Here is a 23,192-nt window from a genome sequence, read left to right on the forward strand (position 1 = left end):
ATTGAGGGTTCCACCTTGAATTTTATTATATCTCCTAAATCTCCTCCAAAATATAACAATTTCTAAGTCTTATCTTGTCTTTCATGACCTTGCCAGTAATTCTGCGCAATGTTCCTCAACTTGGGTTAATCTGATGCTTTCTCACAATTAGATTGAGGTCATGCATTTCTGGCAAGAATCTTACAGAAGTGACTGTGACTTTGTCACTGGGTCAGATCAAGCACACATTTTACTTCTTTTAACAAGGTATGATTTAAGAAAATTTTCTTTATGTCCAAATACCTTTTAAATACTTGGTATATAATGCCTATTGTATATTCCTCAACATGGGCTAAAATTCTTAAAACAATTAACAGAATTAAAGTTGTGCTGGGACTTCCTTGGTGGTCCAGTGGCTAAGACTCTGTGCTCCCAATGCAAGGGGCATGGTTTGGATCCCTGGTCAGGGAACCAGATCCCACATGCTACATACAACTATAGATCCTGTAGGCCACAACTAAGACCTGGTACGATAAGGTAAACAAATTAATTAATTAAAAAAATTAGGTGGTGCTTATTTTGAATTTTAAGAAATATTAATTACAAAAGAATTTCAAACGAAAATGTGAGGCTTAGGATGTCAATCTAAGAATGTAAGTACCATGCAAACAGGAATTTAACTTTATTCACTGTTATATCCCTAGTACCTCGCAAAGTGCCTGCCACTGAGCATTTGTGATATTAATGGAATAATTATGAAGAAACAGAACATCAGTAGATCCATAAGATGATTTTACCAAACCCACGAGAGGGGACAAGGTTCAACCATTTAAAACACAGCTTTTACCCTATTTATACACTTGTTTACAAGAGCCTATTTCCAACCTCCCTCAGTTGCAGGTGGCCACGGGCAGTAGTGCTTCCAGGTGTCACCTAACACACAGGCTTGTTAGGCAGTTTCAGCTGCTGTGAGTCCAACTTTAGGCAATCACACCCATGCCCATCCAGGCAACTCCGCAGGGCTCGGGGCGAGACACACAAACCTGAGCAGGTCCACGGGTGCCGCCACCTCCTTGGAGCCCTTTAAGTGAAGTGAAAGTCGCTCAGCCGTGTCCAACTCTTTGCAACCCCATGGATTATACAGTCCATGGAATTCTCCAGGTCAGAATATTGGAGTGGGTAGCCTTTCCCATCTCCAGGGGATCTTCCCAACTCAGGGATCAAACCCAGGTCTCCCACATTGCAGGCGGATTCTTTACGAGCTAAGCCACAAGGGAAGCCCAAGAATACTGGAGTGGGAAGCCTATCCCTTCTCCAGCAGATCTTCCTGACCCAAGAATCAAACCAGGGTTTCCTGCACTGCAGGTGTATTCTTTACCAACTGAGCTATCAGGGAAGCCCTCGAACCCTTCAAAGATAAACTTTATAAAGGAAAGTAAAGATGCCGTAAGTTCTACCATAGATATCTTAGTAGGTGCCTGATTTACCAAAGCCACCAAAAATTTTGGCTCTGCAGCTGCTCATTCCTCAAAGCAAACCTTACAGCAGGGATCAACCATGGCAACGAATTTTTTGAACAAAGACATAATTCAGCAGACTTTTCACACAGCCAATCACTTCTGCAAGTAACTCATATCTTAATGTGTGGGTATGCTCCTTACCATATGGTATCAGTCTTTTGATTATTATTTTCTTTAAATATGAAAGTATAACACATTTCAGAGAAGGCAATGACAACCCACACCAGTACTCTTGCCTGGAAAATCCCATGGACGGAGGAGCCTGGTAGGCTGCAGTCCATGGGGTCGCGAAGAGTCGGACACGACTGAGTGACTTCACTTTCACTTTTCACTTTCATGCATTGGAGAAGGAAATGGCAACCTACTCCACTGTTCTTGCCTGGAGAATCCCAGGGATGGCAGAGACTGGTGGGCTGCCGTCTCTGGGGTCGCACAGAGTTGGACACAACTGAAGCGACTTAGCAGCAGCAGCAGCAGCAGCATAACACATTTACAGGAGACTTGTAATTCTCTTGATTATTAACAGCAGAATTGAATTTAAAATTTGCTCTTTTGTAGCAGCAGTTAGGCAAATACTAAGTGAAAATGCAATTTTGAAGTGAACTTTTGAAAATGATGTTTTTAGGTTTACTTAACCACCATATTTACCCAAATTCTACAAAATATATGTGCCACAAAAACAATAACATTAAACAGTTTAAGCACTTAAATTCTGAAGATAGCTGGTCATCCTTTGATTGTAAAGAAAGAATATTCTTATTTTTTGCAGTAACTGTTACTTCTGAATTCAGTTCTTACAGACCAGGAAAAGTATTTTGGCAGCTAGGGTTAAATTGTAACCAGCTGAACAACAGCAGGACTTTCTCTTATTGGAAACAAATTTTTTTTCTACATATGCTCTCATATTTATAACATACTACTATATGAAAAGTTATATGGAGAGATATTATTTTATAAATTATAAGAATACTGTAGTTCCTCAAATATTTATGATTTTTTAGCCAGATATTAAACAGAAGTGTCCACAAAGTACTACCTAATGACTCACTATTTAACTAGTTTATGGTTACCACCAATTCGTGAGAGAAGCAGTCTATTTCCGCTAAGCCACAAATATCTCAAAGTGGCACATCATAACCTCCTGCCAAGTGCTCATGTGCCGGGAGTTTTGAGTCCCCAGCCGCTCAGAGGCTCACCTGACAGGTCCAACTCCTCGGTGGAAGACAAACTGGCCAGACTCCAGCTGTCACTCCGGGCCGCCAGGACAAACTTGTGGGCGTTGATGTGCCTGCTCCCAACCTTTATCTTCAAGTCACTGATGAAGAAAAATACCCACAGGTATAAAAAGAAAGACTATCATTATAACTAGGTATAGCTGGAATCCACAGCTAATCAGTATGTGAGTACTGACTGACCAACATTCATCTGTGAAAGAAAGAAAAAAAAAATCACAGCAAAATATATGTCTATGCTAGCACTGATAGGTCATATTTATAATGCATTGCTAGACATGTTTACCAGAGAAGGCAATGGCACCCCACTCCAGTACTCTTCCTTGGAAAATCCCATGGACGGAGGAGCCTGGTAGGCTGCAGTCCATGGGGTCGCTAAGAGTCAGGCATGACTGAGCGACTTCACTTTCACTTTTCACTTTCATGCACTGGAGAAGGAAATGGCAACCTACTCCAGTATTCTTGCCTGGAGAATCCCAGGGACAGAGGAGCCTAGTGGGCTGCCGTCTGTGGAGTCGGACACGACTGAAGCGACTTAGCAGCAGCAGCAGCAGACATGTTTCCTATTTCTAACTTCTAGCTTTTAGTTCACATGGGATACTATGCTTTCAAAGACATTCCCTAATGTCACCCCCATGATGGTGCAGCCTCCAAGTTACAAAGGATGACTAATATTCATATAAAGAGTAGAAGAGGTTTTATGTAGAAAAAATCAAGATAAATCGTCAGGGAGAAATAGACTAAAAGACTAAAGACTGTGATAAGAGCTCTCAGCCTACCGTGCTATGAAGCTCCACACCGTATTAATGTTTAGGCAAGGTTAATCCAAAAACTATAAATAAATTAGCTTTGATAAAACAATCAAGAATATGAAACATGAAACCCAATATCTGGACTCCTGTTCTCATCAGAAACACTCAGACCTAGTATTGGCCATTTTTTAACTCAACCATTTATAAAGAAAAGGGGTGAGGTATCTTTTCTTCAAACATGTTTCCATATATATGACATACCATTTTATGAAAAGAGCTTTCCAAATAGTTATTCATACTTAACTCTGAAATGTCAGATGTCAAGGTAGCAGAGCATCTGGGCAGTTAACAAACACCTAAGGATGACCCACCAGGCTGACAGAAGCATGTGCCATATGGCTAGCTGGCAGCAATCCACAGTCACCCATCGTCATCTCCTTGCTTGTATTCGTAAGGCTTTTCACTTGCATATTTCCCTTGAAAATAACTTGTTAGGTTGGAAAGCCTTTAGAAACTAAATACATAAAAACTATTATGTATGAGAAAAGGAAGAAGAAAGAAATTTTTACACAGATTAACTCATGCGCTTAAAAGGAGACACAAACAAGAATATGGTTTCAATACGATGCTTGATGCAGACACATTCTGCTCCACAAAAGCAACCTCTAGAACATACATTATAATTATGTGAGCATATCAACAATTCCAGTTCTATTAAACAACTAACCAAGCTGCAACGAATTATCTTAGATTAAAGGAATAGGGTATTTATTAATACTGTTAACACGGAACACTATTCATAAAGAACAGAATTGATATTCTATTTAAAGCAGAACATAAAACTGTCTCATATCATATCCTGTGATAGTTTAAAAAATATAACGAAAACAAAGCACAAATAACTTTTAAACTCTGAATGTATTTACGAAGTATTACATTCTAAGAATGTAAATGAACAGTCACTGCTTACTATTTCTACCACGTATCTTGTTTAGCCACAAAATTATAAAAATGAATGTTTCTATAAAATTCCTACTATTACTCATGAATGTCAAGTCAAAGTTTTTTCTTTTATAGTCTAATATCCCAAAGAGATGGAGAAGGAAATGGCAACCCACTCCAGTACTGCTGCCTGGGAAATCCCATGGTCAGAGAGGAGACTGGTGAGCTATAGTCCATGAGGGTTGCAAGAGTCAGACACTAAACAACAATCCCAAAGAGAAATAAATATAAGAATTTCACTAATAATCTCTAATAGTAATAATTTTTAAAAATATAATTCAAAAATGGAAACTTGGGACAGGTCAAGTCTTTGAAGACTCTATGCAGAAACAACTGGGAGGCTAGCAATTTTGTAAGGTTTTCATTCTAGTCATTTAAAGGCATTTCCTTTTAAAATGTGGATGCAAGGATGTTGTCACTGGAGAGGAAGCATAAAGAGCTTGTTGCTAGAGTGTCTTAAACACTTAGACAGGAAAAATTATGTTTGGTTGTAAATAACTACAAAGCAACTAACACTTTCACTTTCAACCATCATTTTTAAGTATCTTATGGGACAAAGCCTTCTCCCCTGAACTTTAGCTAAGAAGTGCACCAATTTCTTCCACATTGCTCAATTTGAAAATTTAACACTAACTCTCCAATTACTCTACTAAAATGCACATAAAAACACTATTTAAACTCTTCAACAAAACACATGTTCATGGGACAAAAGGTTTTTTTTTATCCCTTATCTTGGTAAAAGAGAATCTGCTTTAGAAATTTATATTCTACTTTCAGTTATTCCATTTCAAAAGCTCAGTCCTCTTCAAAGTCTCCATTCCCCATCTGATCACTGTTTGTAGATAACAAAGGCATTCAGCCTTCTTTTGATAAAAGGACAGGTTTTAGAAGCGGAAGAGAGACCCACTAGAACCCTGGGACCATTCCACAGCTGACCAGGTAAAAAGTTGCCAGAAGAGGAAACTGCCCAGTCTCATTCCCACTGTCTCCTAGAAGGACTACAGTGCAACTGTAAGAGTGCAGTCAACTGTTACGTAATAGGGAAAGTAAATGATGGGAATTCTAATGGGAAAGAGCCCTGGACAGTGAGAGAGCTGTGTTGGCTTCCTGGAGCCAGGGAGAACAAAGTTTTCACTTATCCATGGGAAAAAGAGAAGGAAAAAAAGAGAGAGAGACAGTGACCTATATTTTACAAGTAGCTACATCCATTAGATTTAAAGAAAGGGCTGTCCTTTACTCAGAGTGTGTAATTCTCATTTTTTGGTATTCAGTTTTTCTTTTCTTTTAGAAATGATTAAGATGGTAGATGGCAGTTCTGGATTTTGATCTATTTTAAATGTCGTATTTCCACATTTTACTAAATCATCTATTCCATCTTGCCTCTCTGGTAGGCAAATCCTTCCCGGCACATTCATGTCCTTGTCTCTTTCCCACAACTGCAGCCATCATCCCAGGTCAGTCCTTCATCACTTCCGGCCTGATTCTGCTCTTGTTCTCTCTATAATCTTGCCTACATGATGTTACCAGGCTAATCTGCCTGAAACACCACTTTATGACATCCCTGTAAACTTGGAAACCCTGTTTCACACTTCTAAAGGATCAAGTCCGATATCCTCACCTTGGCATCCCAATGCAACCCACCCTACCGTTCCCACCACTCCAGGGCTCCTCTGCATGGATATGTACCCTAAAATGCCCCCTCCTCTAAATCCTCCACACATTCCCATCTGTGAGTCTGTTCTCAGCCACTCCCTCTACTAGTGACATTACTGTCTTTATTAAATCCTACTCAGCCTTTAACACTTACCATAAAACTCACTTAAAACAGTAGCTTAAAAACTGAGCACATACCAAATGCCAGACACTGTTTATCTAAGTGCTCAAACAGTATTTATTAATTTAATCAACACAATAACTCTAGCTCAGTTCAGTCGCTCAGTCGTGTCCAACTCTGTGTGACCCCATGGACTGCAGCACACCAGGCCTCCCTGACCATCACCAACTCCTGGAGTTTACTCATATTCTTTGAAGTCAGTGATGCCATCCAACCATCTCATCTCAATAACCCTGAGGTAAATAGTATTCTTATCCCCATTTTACAGATTAGGAGCCTAAGGCACATCACATAGCTCCAGTTCACATAGCCAGTAAGTGGCCAGCTGAATTGTGTGACCCCAAAGTCCACCCTCAACCATCATGCTACACTAACCAGTAGCTCCAAGGTGCCTTCTTGACCAGCCCAAGAGAAGGTGACTTCTCCCCCCCAGAATCCCTGAACTTGCAAGCTAATTCCTATCTGTACGAGGGATGCAATCACCAGGACACCCATAATCTGTGCTGAAGATAAGCAGAAAACAAGAGAGAAAGCCAAAGGATTTGCTTCCCCAAACTGGCCCCATGTCAGCTCACCTATACTGCTCCTGCTCGTACAGGTCGGCCACGATCGTCAGCAGGCGGCTGATGAAGGACTCATTGCTGCTTTCTTTCTTTGCTTGTGCAGCTAGAAGAGTGCATCTCTTCTCTGTCTCTGCCAATTTCCTCTGCAGCTTGACATACTCTTGTCGGAGAAGCATCAAGTGCTTCTCCAACTTGGCCACCTCCTCTGCAAGGAAGACAAAGAATCAAGTTTACCACGCTAGGTGTAAAGAGACAGCACGCACTCATCCCTCATCCCACAGCCAGGATGGGATGACCAAAATGACCACAGCTGACGCTTGAACAACACGGTTTGAACTGCGTGGGTTTACTTAACACACGGATATTTTCCAGTAGTAAATACTATACAGCAGGGGCCCCAAAGCAACTCCATCTGAGGTGGAGCTGATGTAATAATAGAAATAAAGTGCACAATAAATGTAATGCGCTTGAATCATCTGGAAACTCTCCTCCACCCCTCAGTCCATGGAGAAGCTGTTATCCTTGAAACTGGTCCCTGGTGCCAAAAAGGTTGGGGACAGCTGCGACACCATCTGCAGTTGGTTGAATCCGAAGAATCAAGGTCACGGAGGGCTCTAAGTTACGTGCGGATTTTCCACTCTGCCGGAAGGTAAGGCAGAGTTCCTAGCCACTGATATTGTTCAAGGGCCAACTGTAGTCACATGATGTTCCTATTATTTCTTACTGATACTCCTACAAGACCAAGAATGGTGTTGTTCAGGGTGCCATCACAGTGCCGGGATTTCTTCTCAATTTCCCTGAAGATCAGTTTCCAAACCGCTAGTAGGGATTAGTAACTTCTACATGTCACATGCTGTTTTACAAGTTTTCTGTGAATTCTCACGGTGACCCCATGGGGCAGGTACTATTATGACTAGCCACTTTACAGAGGAGGGCACGGGGTACAGAGAAGTTAAGAATTTGTCCAAGGTCACGAAGCTGGTGAGACGTGTGGGGCTGGGACAACAGCCCAGGCATTCAGTGGCTTATCAGCCACTATCCCACACTACCTGACACCTGCCCTCCCTCGGGAAGGCTCAGGGCAGTCAATAACCATTCAGATGGAAGAAGGTCATATCCCACAGGTGTGCTGGGGGAGATCCTAAAGGTTGAAAACCACTGTTTTTGACTCATTCAACATTTACCGAGTATCTGTGAGGGGCCTGATAGTACAGTACTTAAGCAAAATCAGACATATCTTTCCTCAGAGCTTTTAGTTACTGGGGAAGTAAACGTTTATAATTATAACAACTGCAACAACTAAATGAAAAACTACAACTCAGATCAGTACTAGAAAGAACAGAGCTCTGAGAACCTATAATGAAATTTTTTTAAAAAAGAAATTTAACTTAGGACATTAGGGAAGGCTTCTCTGAGGAAGCAAAGTCCGGAAACTTCTCTCTTACCTGCAGTTTTGGTGGGGATTCAGGCAATCATGCATAAATCATATCCGTGGAACCACAATGCTGCTGTGGTCATCCTCTGGGCCACAGAACATTCACTCCTCTACTCCCCACCACAAAAACTCCAAATCTGGACACAGCCCTCAGGGCCATCTCCTACCTTCCTGGACAACGTCTTGAGAAAACTGAGCAACTACCAACAATCCCCACTGTACCAAAAGCGACTCCCATCTACCCCTGCCTTCTCAGAGACTGCAGCTCCCTCCCATGGAAGCTTACGCTCCCTCCCATGGAAGCCTCCTCTGCTCCCAACCCTTCACTCTCCCCAGGTCCTTTGCTTTATCATCAACCGCTCCAGCTCCAGCAACTTCAATCTCTTTCAGCGGGAACCCTCTCATCAGCACGAACACAGGCCTAGGTCTCTATCAACAGCAAAACAAAACTCTCCTTTCACACATCTGATCACCTCTGCCCTTCCATCTCTAGCTACCACACACATTTCCTCACACACTATCACCCTGCCATTCCCTCCGTCTCCACTGCCCCCTTGAAGCCCCTCTCACCGATGACTTCCTAATTGCCAAATCTAAGACACTTGCCAGTGGTTCTCCTCTCAGCACAGGACACTGCTGTCCATCCTGCCTTTTCCTTCTTTCAACAACCACCGTGCCACCTTCCCTCCAATCCCGGTGCTCTGTCACTTTCACACACTTCTCTGCACATCCCTCCAAACCCTCCACCACTGATCCTCCCCAGGAGGTCTACCCTTGGCCTTCTCAACTGTGCCACCTTCCAAGGCAGCTGTATCAGAGCCTTGGTCTGTGGTTAAAACCAAAATCTACCATCAGTGATCCGTAGACCCTTCTCTCTATGCAGATCTCTCTTCTTAGCTTCAAGGAAATTGCTCCTCTTTGTATGGTCCCTGTATTAATAAATGACACACCATCTATTCCAGTTATCTGCATAAGAAATGTGGGAGTCACCTTGGATGTCTCCCACTCACTCGTATGGCTCCAACCCTAAGCCAGCTCAAAAAGAGATGTTTCCATTCAAAAAACAGGAATCAGTGGCACATAAGAGTGAAGTTATTATGCAACTATTAATGTTTTCCAAGACATATGTAATACTAAATACACACATTCAAATTATAGGTAACAGAAAAAATGAAGCTGTGAAACTAAATATATTTTATAATTTCAATTTTATTATAAACATTCAAATATATGAGGAACAGAACAACAAATACCACAAAATATCAGGTTTGTTTTCTTCTCTGCACTTTCTTGCGTATTTCAGGTATTCTATAACAAATGTGTTCTGCCTTCATAGTTCAGAGAAGACAGTGGCAGCCCACTCCAGTGCTCTTGCCTGGAAAACCCCATGGACGGAGGAGCCTGGTAGGCTGCAGTCCACGGGGTCACAAACAGTGGGGACATGACTGAGCGACTTCACTTTCGCTTTTCACTTTCATGCACTGAAGAAAGAAATGGCAACCCACTCCAGTATTATTGCCTGGAGAATCCCAGAGACAGGAGCCTAATGGGCTGCCATCTATGGGGTCGCACAGAGTCGGACACAACTGAAGCGACTTAGCAGCAGCAGAAGTCAAAAAACTAGATATTATCTCAGGTGTAAATCAGCATTCCTGGGCAAATAAAGTAGAAGGCACTTGCAAGATGAAAATTTGCTTACAGCTGCTGATCACTGTGCTTATGAGTTATGTATCAGATGAGAATTCCTATAACTAATCTTTTTGAAAATACTGCAATTTATTTAGCCTACTAATATTTAAGCCAAATATTGCTTAAAAAAAAAAAAACACCCACTGGCTTAAAGAAAACAGTACTTACAATGATCCTATTGTAATATTTTTCAAATCTTAGCATTTATAACCACAAAATTCCTTTGGCAGGACTCATATCTACACTTCTACTCTGGTATGACAAATTTACAGGTCACTGGTTTTGAAGAGTTATTTATAGGTACTCAGACTAAAGAGCCAAGAAATTGCAATTATTTACCTGAAACGGAGATGCACAAAGCAGTAAGTTCATGTGATTTTATAAAATGTATACTTATTTTTCCTACAGACAAAGATATGAAGTTGATGGCCTCTTTAAAGAAAAACTGGCACTGATTTTCTAGATGTGGTTAACAGAAAATGTTAAAGGACATATGAATTTAGGAGTAACATTAAATTTTGTCTAAAAGTTGCTGTCACTCGGAGCAAAATGAATCTATGGAGTCATGATAATGCTTCTCTTGGGAGGAACGGCAGGAGAGTGGTAACTGGGACAGCACAGCAGGGGTGCCCTCTAGGAGGTAAGATTATTTTTTTGTTATTAACTCAGTGGTGGTTACATTTTAAATATGCACATTCAAATTATAAATAATTTTTATTTTGGTAATTCATTGGGCTCATGCTTTGAACTTCTTTGCATGTATCTTATGCATCAATTAAGTTTAAAAAAACTGATACATACACTTGTAGTAGCTTCTGGAGTTGCAAGTGATGGGAATATAAATCCGTTTAGTAACTAGCTATGGGGACCATGGGCTCAGACCACCTCTCTCAGCTTCAGTTTCTTTATATGTAAAATAAGAGGGGGGATCTTCTACTCGGTGCTGCTGTGAAAATTAAATAAAATTACTATAACTGGCACATGCGTGCAAAATTGTCAGCATTTCCTCCACACCCCTTTTATGCTTTCCACAATTACATAATTATTGGTTAAATAATTTAAACTACTGTAACTATTTACACAACATTTTTTTGAGTCATGAAAAACAGAATGAGTTTCAAATTTTTATTGACCAAGGAATTAAGACTGATCAATTAAAATCACAGCAAATCAATAGGACATCATCAGAAAGATAAGGTGATGAACAAAAGGAAAAACAGGAATGGAAAAACACTGCTAAATAATGAACGAGCTATCAAGGCTTTAAATACTTCATCACCTCATATAACAAGTCTGCACTGACAATTCCCAAACCAAAGAGTAAAGCCTAACATGCTTTTAAAACTCGTCATTAGGGAATTCCCTTGTGGTCCTGTGGTTAGGACTTAGTACTTTCGCTGCCATGGCCTGGGTTCAATCCCTGATCAGGGAACCAAGATCCTGCAAGCCAAACAAGGCAAAAAAAACACACAAAAACCTTCATTATTATTAATTTGGAAGAAGTGCAAGTTAGTTAGGCTGTATCTCAAAAAAAAAAAGCTCTCCAGGAGGCAACTCCTAACCTGCCACAGGAAAAAGTCAGTCAATGTCTATCACTGATCCATCTAGAAATGGCAATATTACCCCTTAGAGGTCAACAGAGAAGAGGGGAAAGTAGTCTGGGACGTGGGTTCTGAGGGATGGCAAAATTTTATTTCTTAAGCCTTGTAATATTACTGGAGTTTTAAATCGATGTGCACTTAGAAAGCAAATATATTATTTTATACAAATTTTAAAGATTATGGAAAACAATTAAACTATGAGGGAAAGTAAATAATTTTCTAATACCCAAGTGTAAGGGTTTTTACACATCACGAAACTTTAGGAAAGGAAGGAACCTACAGACCACTTCTTCTGGCTCAATTCCCAGACAATGAACTGAGGAGCACAAAGGGGACAGGCCCGTGACCCCTACCCACTTCCAGCCTCAGACTGCTCCTGAGGACATTACTCCCAGACTGGCTGCGTAAGAATCACATGGGCAATCTGAACTAGAGAGAGAGCACCCAAATTCAGCAGATCTGGAGCGGGATCACAGGAAATGTACAGTGCTTTCAGATGACCCCAGGTATGGGGAAGACTGGCCTGGAGAAAAAGCTCAGCCCCCAGGTCACACACAGTTAGACTGCTCTGGGAATACTACTGTTTAGATAGAAGATCAACAGTACTGCAATTTTTTGTGTGTTCATTCATCAGCTTATCCAGAGATTTGCAACTCTTAAGAAGGCAACTGTATAACCTAGCAGTTCATTGAAAATTTATAAAGTGCCAGTGTGAAAGTAAAAAAAACCATCTTGGCACACGTTTTTCACAAAGTTGCTGGGTAATGGAGAAGACAGGCAATTAAAAAAGACAAGCTGAAACCTGAAAGCACTCTGACAAGGGATACAAACACAGCAAGACCACCTGGCCTTAAGGCAGTGCAAGGAAAGACATCTCAGACATGGCGTTTCACCCCCAAAAATTTAAATAAAGCCTGTCAGTGTCTGCAGCATACTACGACCAGAAAATATAAGGGAAAGGCTTCAGTGATTTACCTTCTCAGTCAGATTTTCCTTTTAAATTAGTATCAGTCAACAGGTTTGTGGGCTAGGCACAACACTAGGCTCCAGGAGAAAAACAAATCATTAGAAAGCAAGACCTACCCTTGCCCTCCATAAAAGTCACCGGCAAGAAGGCCTGCAAGTCACCTGCCTCTGCCTAAGTCAATTTAATGGATAACAAGAGGACACCTTATCTTGCTAGTTGAAACAGGTGGCTATAGTCACATCTTACTTGCCCAAGAGACAGCTGCTAAGTTTTCACAGGGGTTGCCTGTGGCTATGGATTGCAGATTTTTCTTCCCTGAAGCAAACTGAACCTATTAACCTTGGTTTCAACTACACCTTATTCTAGCCAACCTTTTGCTCTAGAGTCCCAAAATCCACCGACACTATAGCAACCGTAAATATTCTGCATTTCCGCTTCACTTAAACTATCATTCTTATGGAAGATCAGCAGTTGCCCCTTGAAGTTTTTTAAAAAGGGCAGTTTAATTTGTACATTTTCCAAATAATATAGCACCAAAGTAGTGCCAATGGAGAAGGAAATGGCACCCCACTTCAGTACTCTTGCCTGGAAAATCCCATGGACAGAGGAGCCTGGTAGGCTGCAGTCCATTGGGTCGCTAAGAGTTGGACACGACTGAGCAACTTTCACTTTTCACTTTCATGCACTGGAGAAGGAAAGAGCAACCCACTCCAGTGCTTTTGCCTGGAGAATCCCAGGGACAGGGGAGCCTGGTGGGCTAACGTCTATGGGGTCGCACAGAGTCGGACACGGCTCTGTGTCCGACTTAGCAGCAGCAGCAGTGCCAAATATAGAATCTATATAAAATATAGAAGTAGTGTCTACAGGAACTCACAAACAGGAGGGACAAGAATGAAACTAACAGTCACAAAGAATCTGGATATTGATTCATGTGGGGGGAACTATGAGGACATTTGCCTCAGAGAGTAGAAAGTTACAAATTCCAGATCATAAAAGTTCTATTTCAAAAATGTTAAGGAATCTTTGTAAATTCCTCTGGATACCAGTTCAGTTCAGTCGCTCAGTCGTGACCGACTCTTTGCGACCCCATGAATTGCAGCATGCCAGGCCTCCCTGTCCATCACCAACTCCCGGAGTTCACTCAAACTCATGTCCATCAAGTCGGTGATGCCATCCAGCCATCCTGTCGTCCCCCTCTCCTCCTGCCCCCAATCCCTCCAGCATCACAGTCTTTTCAATGAGTCAACTCTTCACATGAGGTGGCCAAAGTATTGGAGTTTCAGCTTTGGCATCATTCCTTCCAAAGAACACCCAGGACTGATCTCCTTTAGAATGGACTGGTTGGATCTCCTTGCAGTCCAAGGGACTCTCAAGAGTCTTCTCCAACACCACAGTTCAAAAGCATCAATTCTTCGGCGCTCAGCTTTCTTCACAGTCCAACTCTCACATCCATACATGACCACTGGGAAAAACCATAGCCTTGACTAGACGGACCTTTGTTGGCAAAGTAATGTCTCTGCTTTTGAATATGCTATCTAGGTTGGTCAGTTACAAACAGGTAAATCCAAAATCTACAGCAATATCCCTAGTAGCTCTCAGAATTACTGACACAAATTTCTACCTGCAGCCTTGACCCTAACACTAGTTTTAGTCAACAGTTCCCTAACAATGTGTGTGTGTGTGTGTGTGTGAAGTTGCTCAGTCGTGTCCGACTCCTTGTAACCCCATGGACTGCAGCCCACCTGGCTCCTCTGTCCAAGGGATTCTCCAGGCAAGAATACTGGAGTGGGTTGCCATTTCCTTCTCCAGGGGATCTTCCCGACCCAGGGATTGAACCCAGGTCTCCCGCATTGTAGGCAGATGCTTTACCGTTTGAGCCACCAGGGAAGTCTGAGACATAAACTACAAAGGTTATGATCAGAGAAGAGGTGAGACAAAAGGAAGGTGTTTGGATACAGGTTCTCATTCATGAAATCACAGCTGCTCCCTGTCTTGCGTCTTTTGCAGGAGAAAACTCTGATCACAAGTGCACTGAACTGCAACTGCCTCGCCGCCTCCTGATATAACAAAGCAGTACCCATGGCTGAGATAGTATTCTGTGGCATCGTGTCTGCTTGCAAATAGCAAGCAAATGTGTCCTTGAAGTACCAGCAAGCTGTAAAGCTCTTACAGGAAGAAGTATACAATTATCATTCTGAATAATAATGGAGAACCTACAGCTCAGTGCCGTGGTGAGGGGGCACAGGCTCTGGAGTCAGATCCCAGCCCCAGCACTTACTAGTTGTCATTCCTCAGGCAAACGCCTCCTTCTCCACCTAGGTTAAGTATGTAAACATAAACAAGGACCTTAGAAGCACACCAGCCCTGCAGTAAGAGGTCAGTACATGTGCGCTATTGTTCTGAGTCTGAGAAAGGCAACATGATTTGCCCTTAAGACAGTGTGCTCTGGAGCCTCACTCGCCTGGACTGCAACCCAGGCCCGCGCAGTGGATTTCCTAGCAGTGTGACCTTAGCAAGTCACTTCTTTCTGCGCTTCGGTTTTCACAGGTGGAAAGTAGCAATAATAACAGTATCTGAGAATCCTGTCGAGGAGTAATTAAGATATATTAAACTACTCACAACAGTGTCTAGTTTAAAGGTTTACTAGGACAGGGAGGCCTGGCGTGCTGCAATTCATGGGGTCGCAAAGAGACGGACACGACTGAGCGACTGAACTGAACTGAAACACTTATCAAGTGACTAATTTTCAGCTGTGGCTTCTTTTTTCTCTTTCTCCAACTTTCCCTGTGAAAAATAAGCCTAGACATTTAAATAATACATAAACCTACAGTTTCACCAGAAGAGCTATACTAAGTATCAGTGAAGAATATCAGTACTTGCACCACAATTTCATTGTTTTTTTTTTCCCAAATAATACCCATTTACTCTTCACCAGTGCAGTTGGAGGTCAGATATTTTGATGCGTTCTCTGGTAATTCATCACTCCTCACCTAACCAAAGATGCCTGGGACAAAAAGAAAATCTACATTCACTAGGAGTACCCTAAAAAAAGAGACCAACATCAATTGCTATACATACATATATATATATATAATTTAATCAGCAAGTCACAGGACAGAAAAGGAACCAACCAAGCTTCTTATAAGACTCCTCCTTCTAGGTCAGGAGTTGGCAAACTTTTTCAGTGAAGGGCCAGGTAGTAAATATTTCAGGCTTCAGGGTTAAAGCACATCAGTGGTTGCCAGAGGTCAGGGGAATGGGAATGCAAGGGAGTTCGAGGAAATTATTTTAACATTATAAAAATGTTCTACATCATGATTTAAGATCTTAAGCCAACAAAGCTCATGCTCATCCCACTGTGCCATTCTACCTATTTTCAGTCTCAACGTCAGGACATCAAACAAAAAGTTATTATTAATTCACTGACTTAGGAATTGAATGTTCTTCCCATTCCCTACCTTAAATGTGACTTCTACTCCCTGCCTACTCCAATTCTAACCCACAGTGTATTCATTAAATCCTTTTAGATGAACAAAACCCTAATATTTCCTTTGTCTACATTTCTATAGTTCTTTCCAGCCCCCAATTTTCACACTGAATTAGTGTTCTTTGTGTAATTCTGTAATTACTAAATGACTTTCTCCCTACTCTGCTTTAACTATGTCCATTAGATAAAAGAAAAACGACTGTAAAACTGGTAACATCTCATTTTGAGAACTACAAAAATAATTTTGTTTCAGTCTTCTACATAACAATATTTCATTAAAGCACATATCATATTCCCAGAGAAAACTATCTTCCTTGCTGGCATCATAAGGAACATAAGGTCCTCGCAGGTAATGAATTACTACCACAACTACTTTCCTAATCGTGTCATATTACAGATGTAATTTTTCTTTCACTAGGATTACTAGCACTAACTATAGTGCTAATTCTAAGAGAACTGTTTAACAGAAAAGAAGTAAGTGGATGTATTTACTGTTGAAATTCACGTTCACAAAATACCCTAATGAAAAGAGGAAGGGAGGGAGTTCCCTAGTGGCCTAGTGGTTAGGATTCCAGCCTTTCACCACCGTACCGGGGTTCAACCTCTGGTCAGGGAAGTGAGATCCTGTAAGCCACAAGGCACGTGCGAGAAAAAAGAAAAGAGGAAGGGTTAGACAGCAATAGCATCTGGAGGAGAGTACAAAGGAATAGCAAGATACCTCTGCCAGTCTGTATCCTCCCAGTTCGCACACACAGACACAGACAAAAAGTTTGGACATAATAAAAACAGGGTGGTGCTAAAAGATATTTCATATTTTGACTTTTCACCCTTTAAAAAGTCTAGCAATTCTGTTACAACTCAAATGCTTTAACAAAGTCGAAAAGCCATTATTTAACAAAAGTTGATTTTAAAAAATCCTTTTACTTCATTTACAAATAACACCTACTACTGAAGACTTCTTAGTTAGGAAAGATGACCTAATTTTATGTATGTATATGTGTACATATTATATACATGCACAGTTATAGTTGTTTTAAAAAATGATTTAGTAAAATCCTCTTCTATTCAATAGTGATTCAGATTGAAGAAAAATTGTTTGCGGGATATACTGATTTTCACTGAAGGTGACGCATAAATCTTGAGTTTTTAGAAGCTTCCCAGGTGATTCTAATATGCAGGGTTCTCCAGGTTGAGAACCACTAGCCCGAACTACCAGAATGACAGCAGAAAGGAAACATATGTGAGAGCTTTATAAGACCCACAGGATTTGGTGCTGACTACAGAGTTAGAGGGACTTCCCAGGTGATGTGAGTGGTAAAGAAGCCGCCTGTCAATGCAGGAGATGAAAAGAGACGTGGGTTGGATCCCTGGGTTGGGACGATCCCCCCGGAGAAGGGCATGGCAACCCACGCCAATATTCTTGCCTGGAGAATCCCATGGACAGAGGAGCCTGGCAGGCTATAGTCCATAGGGTCACAAAGTCAGATACAACTGAAGTGACTTAGTACAAACACACACATGCACAGAGCTGGGGGAAGTCAAAAGTAGAGACATAACTTTCAAAGCAATGATTTTTCCAGTAGCCATGTATGGATGTGAGAGCTGGACCATAAAGAAGTCTGAGCGCTGATGAACTGATGCTTTGGAACTGTGGTGTTGGAGAAGACTCGAGAGTCCCTTGGATTGGAAGATCAAGCCAGTCAATCCTAAAGGAAATCAACACTGAATATTCACTGGAAGGACTTATGCTGAAGCTCCAATACTTTGGCCACCTGATGCAAAGAACTGACTCACTGGAAAAGACCCTGATGCTGGGAAAGACTGAGGGCAGGAGAAGGGGATGGCAGAGAATGAGATGGTTGGATGGCATCACCGACTTGACTTTGAGCAAGCTCCGGGAGTTGGTAAGGGACTGGAATGCTGCAGTCAGGCTTGCTGCAGTCCATGGAGTTGCAAAGAGTCGGACACAACTGAGTGACTGAACAACAACAGGGATGATCACTAGGTTACTGACCTTCAGCGTTCAGCTGGACAGTGGTACGACTCATCATCAGTGCAAAGGAGAAAACTCAGTAAACTATAAAGTACAATGTGAGAAACTTTGCCTTCCCCTCTTGGCTGCACTGACTGTGTGTTGCTCACTCTGTCATCCCCAGCATAGCTGCCTGTGTGTGTGTGTGTGTGTGTGTGCTGTGTGTTCAGTCATGTCTGATTCTTTGCAAACACCAGGGTCCTCTGTCCATGGAATTTTCCATAAAATACTTTTTTCCTGATTGTGATTCAACTGATGAGACTTGTCTACAAGTCAGTGGTGTGACTTACACATTTTTCAAAACCTCACTCTGCAGCACTGATCAGAGGTAGAGCTGGCTGCATAGGAAATACTCAACAAATACTAGCTCATTTGCTAATTTTCACACAAACACCAGTCTGACTGGAAATACTTCCAACTGCTTACTAAGCCATAATCCTCTAAAGGTATACTGGGCATGGCGAAATCTGTCCACAACTGAGGTAAAGATATTTGTTCTCAAATCTGTTCCTTCTCTTCCTGTCAACAGCCCAGCCATTATCTGAGTCACCCAGACAAGAACCCTTGAGTCATCTTTGATTTCACCCTCTTGTCAACATGCAAACAGGTTTCAACAGCCCTATGTTTCATGCCATCTATAGTGAATGTCTCTCATATCAGTCCTCACCAATGACCCTTCTTACCAAAGGACTCGTCATCAATTACTACAGTCTCTGTTCCAACCTCCCTCCCTCCCAAATCCATCCTCTACATTATAGCCTTGTTCACTTGCCTCAGACAATTCTAGTCATGTCACTACCTTGGCAGATACCTTTTAGCAGCCTTACCCCATGGCCCACAGAGTAAAATCTAAATACTTATTTAACCAATCCCTTCCTAATCTGGCCTGTCACATACTTTTCCAACCTCAGATCCTGCTATTTCTTCCACTGAGAACTGTGACCTCTTCCCAACCCATGTCCAAAAGAGGCCTATTTTCCAAAGCCCAGCCCAGAGAAGCCCAGCTTATCTCCTGCAGTACAGGCTCCCCTCGACACCCCAAACACTGCCCCCACCACTTTTCTAAAACATCTCTTCCCAGCCTGAGTATCATAAGCATTTTTCACGTTCTATCCTACAATGCAATTTCTAGCACACATACTCTTCATCTTCTTTCCTGGACTGCTGCATTCCCTATGAAAAGGCTCTAGGTCTGGCTCTTCTTTTGTACTTCTCCCTCCACCCCCACTCCATGCTCCTCCCATCCTCCACCCTACAGTGTCTTACTTACTAGGTGGAGTTCAATAAATACCAGAAGTCTCAGGCCTACTAAGATTTAACGAGAGAGAGACTGTGTGGCAGGTCAAAATGTCTGGGACTGTGATAAAAGGGTTCTTGAGACACTATTTCTTTTGAGATAGAGATGATCCCCCTTTCAAAGCTGAGGAGACCAAGACTGAGAGCAATTCACTAGCTTGCCTGTGATCACAGCTTAGTAAAACTAGGATTCAAACCCATGTCCACCTGCAGAGATTGAGGTCTTAAATACTGCGCGACTGCTAAGACTAAACTGGGCTGGATGAAAAGTGGGTTAGGTAGCTCCCAGCAGCCTGATATTAGTATCAGATAATAATATCAGAGCACATTAATACCTGGACCAGGCAGCTTACCAGACAAGAGACTAAGGATGTAGCCAGACAACTTTTCATTTTTTAGATTTTATGTATTTATTCATTTTGGCCAAGGCACACAGCTTGTAGGATCTCAGTTCCCCAACGAGGGACTGAACCATGACCCTCAACAATGAAAGTGAACAGTCCTAACCACCAGACCGCCAGGGAATCCCCAGCAACTCTTCTTGATGTCTGGTAAATGACACTCAATAATTTATCCATTCCTTCAACCACAGGCATGATTCTAAGTTGGGAGATACCGCAGTGAACAAAATAGAAAAAGTCTCTGCCCTTGTAGAGGTTCATATTCCAGCAAGGGAATTAAAAGACAAACAAAATCTAGGGACTATCTCTAAAGAGGTGAGAACTGAACAGACACCTGAGTGAATAAAAGTCGACTGGCTATATGGAGAAACTGAGGAAGACTGTTTAAGGCCAAGGGAACTGCAGGACAAAGATACTGCAGTAGAAGCATGCTAGGAATGTACGGAGAATAGCAAGGACGTTAGTGTGGCAAAAGCCTCGTGAATAAATTAAGAAATAAGACTGCTGGGACCTGAAGGTCACTGGAAGGCTTTGGAATAAGATCGCTGAGAGCCACAGAAGTGGGGAGAGCATGGGGAAGGTAGGTGTACTGGAAAGAATGAGAGAGACATGATCTGATTTATGTTTTAAAGGGAACCCTGGAAACAGTAAAAATAGGTTGTGGGGAAGCAAAATGAGGGAGCAAAAGTAAAAGCAGGAAGACCAAGTTGGAGGGACTTTTCCAGGTGATGAAGGACACTTTCATTAGCAGTATAGCTTCAGGGAAGTAGAGTGGAAATTGAAATTAATTTTAGGACTTTACTTAAATATATACAGTAAAAGCAATATCCACGGATGGATGGAAGGAAAGAAGCTTGGTTTCTACACGAGTCCCACTAAGAAGTTACTGTATAGGTCAGTCTAGGCAGGTTGTGTTTACTATTTCTAAGTGCCATTTCCCACAGGCTCACACACTTGCATCACCAAACGAAAACCATTATCAGGGAGGTTCCCATAGAGTGTGCTTACAGAGCATCCAATTATTACATGACATGGATTTTTTGCTATTTGCTTATATTTAAATGAGTATTTCTAAACAAGCATAGCCAGCTGGATAAATTCTGATTAAAGTACAAGCAGCATTAGACAAGTTAACACCGGGGCAAAACACTGTCCAGCTAATCTTTCCTTCCTGAACATAACAAGCACCCTCAGTTTAAAGAGGTAACTGGATTAGAATGATCCACTCAGAATCTTCCCAAAATTTGCAACACTGTTTCCAAAAAGCTTAAATCAGAACACAGAGAAGGAAACTGGAACACAGAAAAGACAATAAAAACTGTCAAGTCAGAACCTCCTGACTATGCCTACCTATCTGTACTCCCTTGCCAATGTAACCCTGAAAGGATGCTTTGTTTAAGGTGTGTTCTCCAGGAGCTGGATGTCTCTCAAGGTTACCCTAACACAAATCTCAAGGCACCTGCAGGATTACGGATCAGCATATTCAGCTAGTAGGAGCTCCTCAAGCTGGAATCAGACTGACAGACACAGCAGGTGCTCAGGAAAACTACTGAATGAAAAACCAGCTGCTCTCTACAACTTCAATCTCAGTAATGTACTCCCAAAACATTCAACTTCTGTAACTGATGTAAAGGCGCTGGACAACATCACCCCACCTAAAGCCTTCCTGAACCTTTCCACTCCAACTCACTGCTCTGGGCAACAAGCTCCATTTCACTGGCTGCTGCCCACTGTGTTAAAACAATATTAAACAACACTCTGATTTATCCAAAAAACTAGCTTCAAGGGATGCCTTAGCTTTCTTTCTATTCCTCTTAATCCTCCTCTGTTTTCATACAATATTTATCTGATGTTTCCCCTACAGCAGGTATAGCTTGGCAGAAAGAGCAGACCAACAGTGGGTACTGGTCCTGGGTATCTCTAAAACTCTGGCCTCAATTCCTTTATCTGTAAAGTGCAAATGACACCCATGTCAGGCCTCCTTCACAAGGCTGTTTCCAAGTCTAATCAAATGAGAAAAGGCTGCAAACTGTCAGGTGCTGCCCAAAGAGAAGATTCAAGTAAAGATGGGTTCAGACAAAGCTTAGCTCAAAATCAATAGGCGAGGCGGGAGCACCAGCCTATTGCATCCATACGCAATCATTTAGTCAAAGAAGCAGTCTTTTCCTCCAATAATGGGATGAACATGAGGAGCACACTAGCCAGGTCCGACAGCATCACTTTAGGGTCCCTGGCAGGTAACTCCCATCTCTGGGTCTTCTTTCCCCCCAGCTGTACAAGGCTTTGACAACGAAGGATTCTAATTCTCCTACGTTAAGGCAGACAGAATGGGAGAGGCCAAACTGCCTTTACCTGCAGCGTCATAAAGAAAGCAGCAGAAAGCAGGTAAGGATAAGACTGAGAGGCAAAGGAGCCGAGGTCTAGTTTAGCACATCTTTTAGGAGCAGTGTGACCTTGGCCAACTACTCTACCTAGCAAACCCCCTCCTCCTGTCCACATCTCTAAACCTGGGGAAAGAACCCCAGCCGACCCGAATCTCTCGGGGCTGCTGGGAAGCCCAGAGCCTACAGCGCCCGCCCGTCTGGCGCGTCGGCCAGTGACAGCCCTGGCTCACCCCCACCCTCACGCCGGGAAGAGTCCCAGGCTCTTCCACAGGCAAGGGATGTACCCCTTCCGGATGCGGGACCTGCCAGGGCAGCAGTTTCGATTTCCTTAGAAGTGTTACTTCCCCAGCCGTCCCAGCGCCGCTGGTAATCAAAGGAGCCTCCCCGAAGGCCCTCGGGATCCCAGCAGCTGCACTCAGTCCCGGCACGCGACCTAGTGACCGGCTCCGGACCCCGCAGCGGTCCCCTGGGGTCGGGGACGCCGGGAGGGGCGTTGCCATAGTAATAGCGCTCGAGACCCCCGCCCGAGGCGCCCGGCAGAGGCTGGACAGGAAGGCTCGCGAGACCCGCTGTGCCCCATGCGACCATGCCCGGTCTTTCCCTCTCAGGGCTGCTTGGCCCAGCCAGCAGCGCCCCCACAGCTCCGCGCCTTCCCGCGCGCTTCCACAAAAACCCTACCTTCCGCCATGTCGGGCCCGGCCCTGCCTCAGGCTCGCGAGATGTGCACCGCTCAACTGGAGCGGCGCGTAACGGAGGCCCTCAAGTCTCGCGAGAGTCATGGAGGCCAGACAGGGGGAGGAGTCGAGACGAGGTAAGAGCAGTGAATGAAAGTAGAGGGGGTAGTTGCGTAGGAACTGAAATTCTGGCTCTCTGCTCCTAGTGGTTTTGAGGCTTTGGACTTATCACATCCTGACTAGGCTCTATCATATTCCACACCCTAGGGAGGGGACTGAAAAAGATGAGCGCAGCGAGCATGGACTACCCTTTGGGAACATATGGCCGTGAGAGAGTCGAGAAA

General features: G+C 42.9%; 1 protein-coding gene across 3 annotated transcripts in view; it reads right to left on the reverse strand.

Moving 5' to 3' along the window:
* Positions 1 to 22,909, reverse strand: part of ANKFY1 (ankyrin repeat and FYVE domain containing 1) — a 70,839-nt gene extending 47,930 nt beyond the window's left edge. For all 3 annotated transcript variants that reach the window (XM_052657497.1, XM_052657495.1, XM_052657498.1), the window contains exons 1-3: positions 22,853 to 22,909; positions 6,895 to 7,087; positions 2,696 to 2,814 (exon numbers count right to left, since the gene is read on the reverse strand). In XM_052657497.1, the coding sequence (XP_052513457.1) occupies positions 2,696 to 2,814; positions 6,895 to 7,087; positions 22,853 to 22,862 (322 nt within the window). In that variant the 5' untranslated portion in view covers positions 22,863 to 22,909. The remainder of the gene's footprint in view (positions 1 to 2,695; positions 2,815 to 6,894; positions 7,088 to 22,852) is intronic.
* Between the last annotated feature and the right edge of the window lie 283 nt (positions 22,910 to 23,192).

Source organism: Budorcas taxicolor, chromosome 19 (genome assembly GCF_023091745.1).
Source record: "Budorcas taxicolor isolate Tak-1 chromosome 19, Takin1.1, whole genome shotgun sequence".
In the NCBI taxonomy this organism is placed as follows: Eukaryota; Metazoa; Chordata; class Mammalia; order Artiodactyla; family Bovidae; genus Budorcas; species Budorcas taxicolor.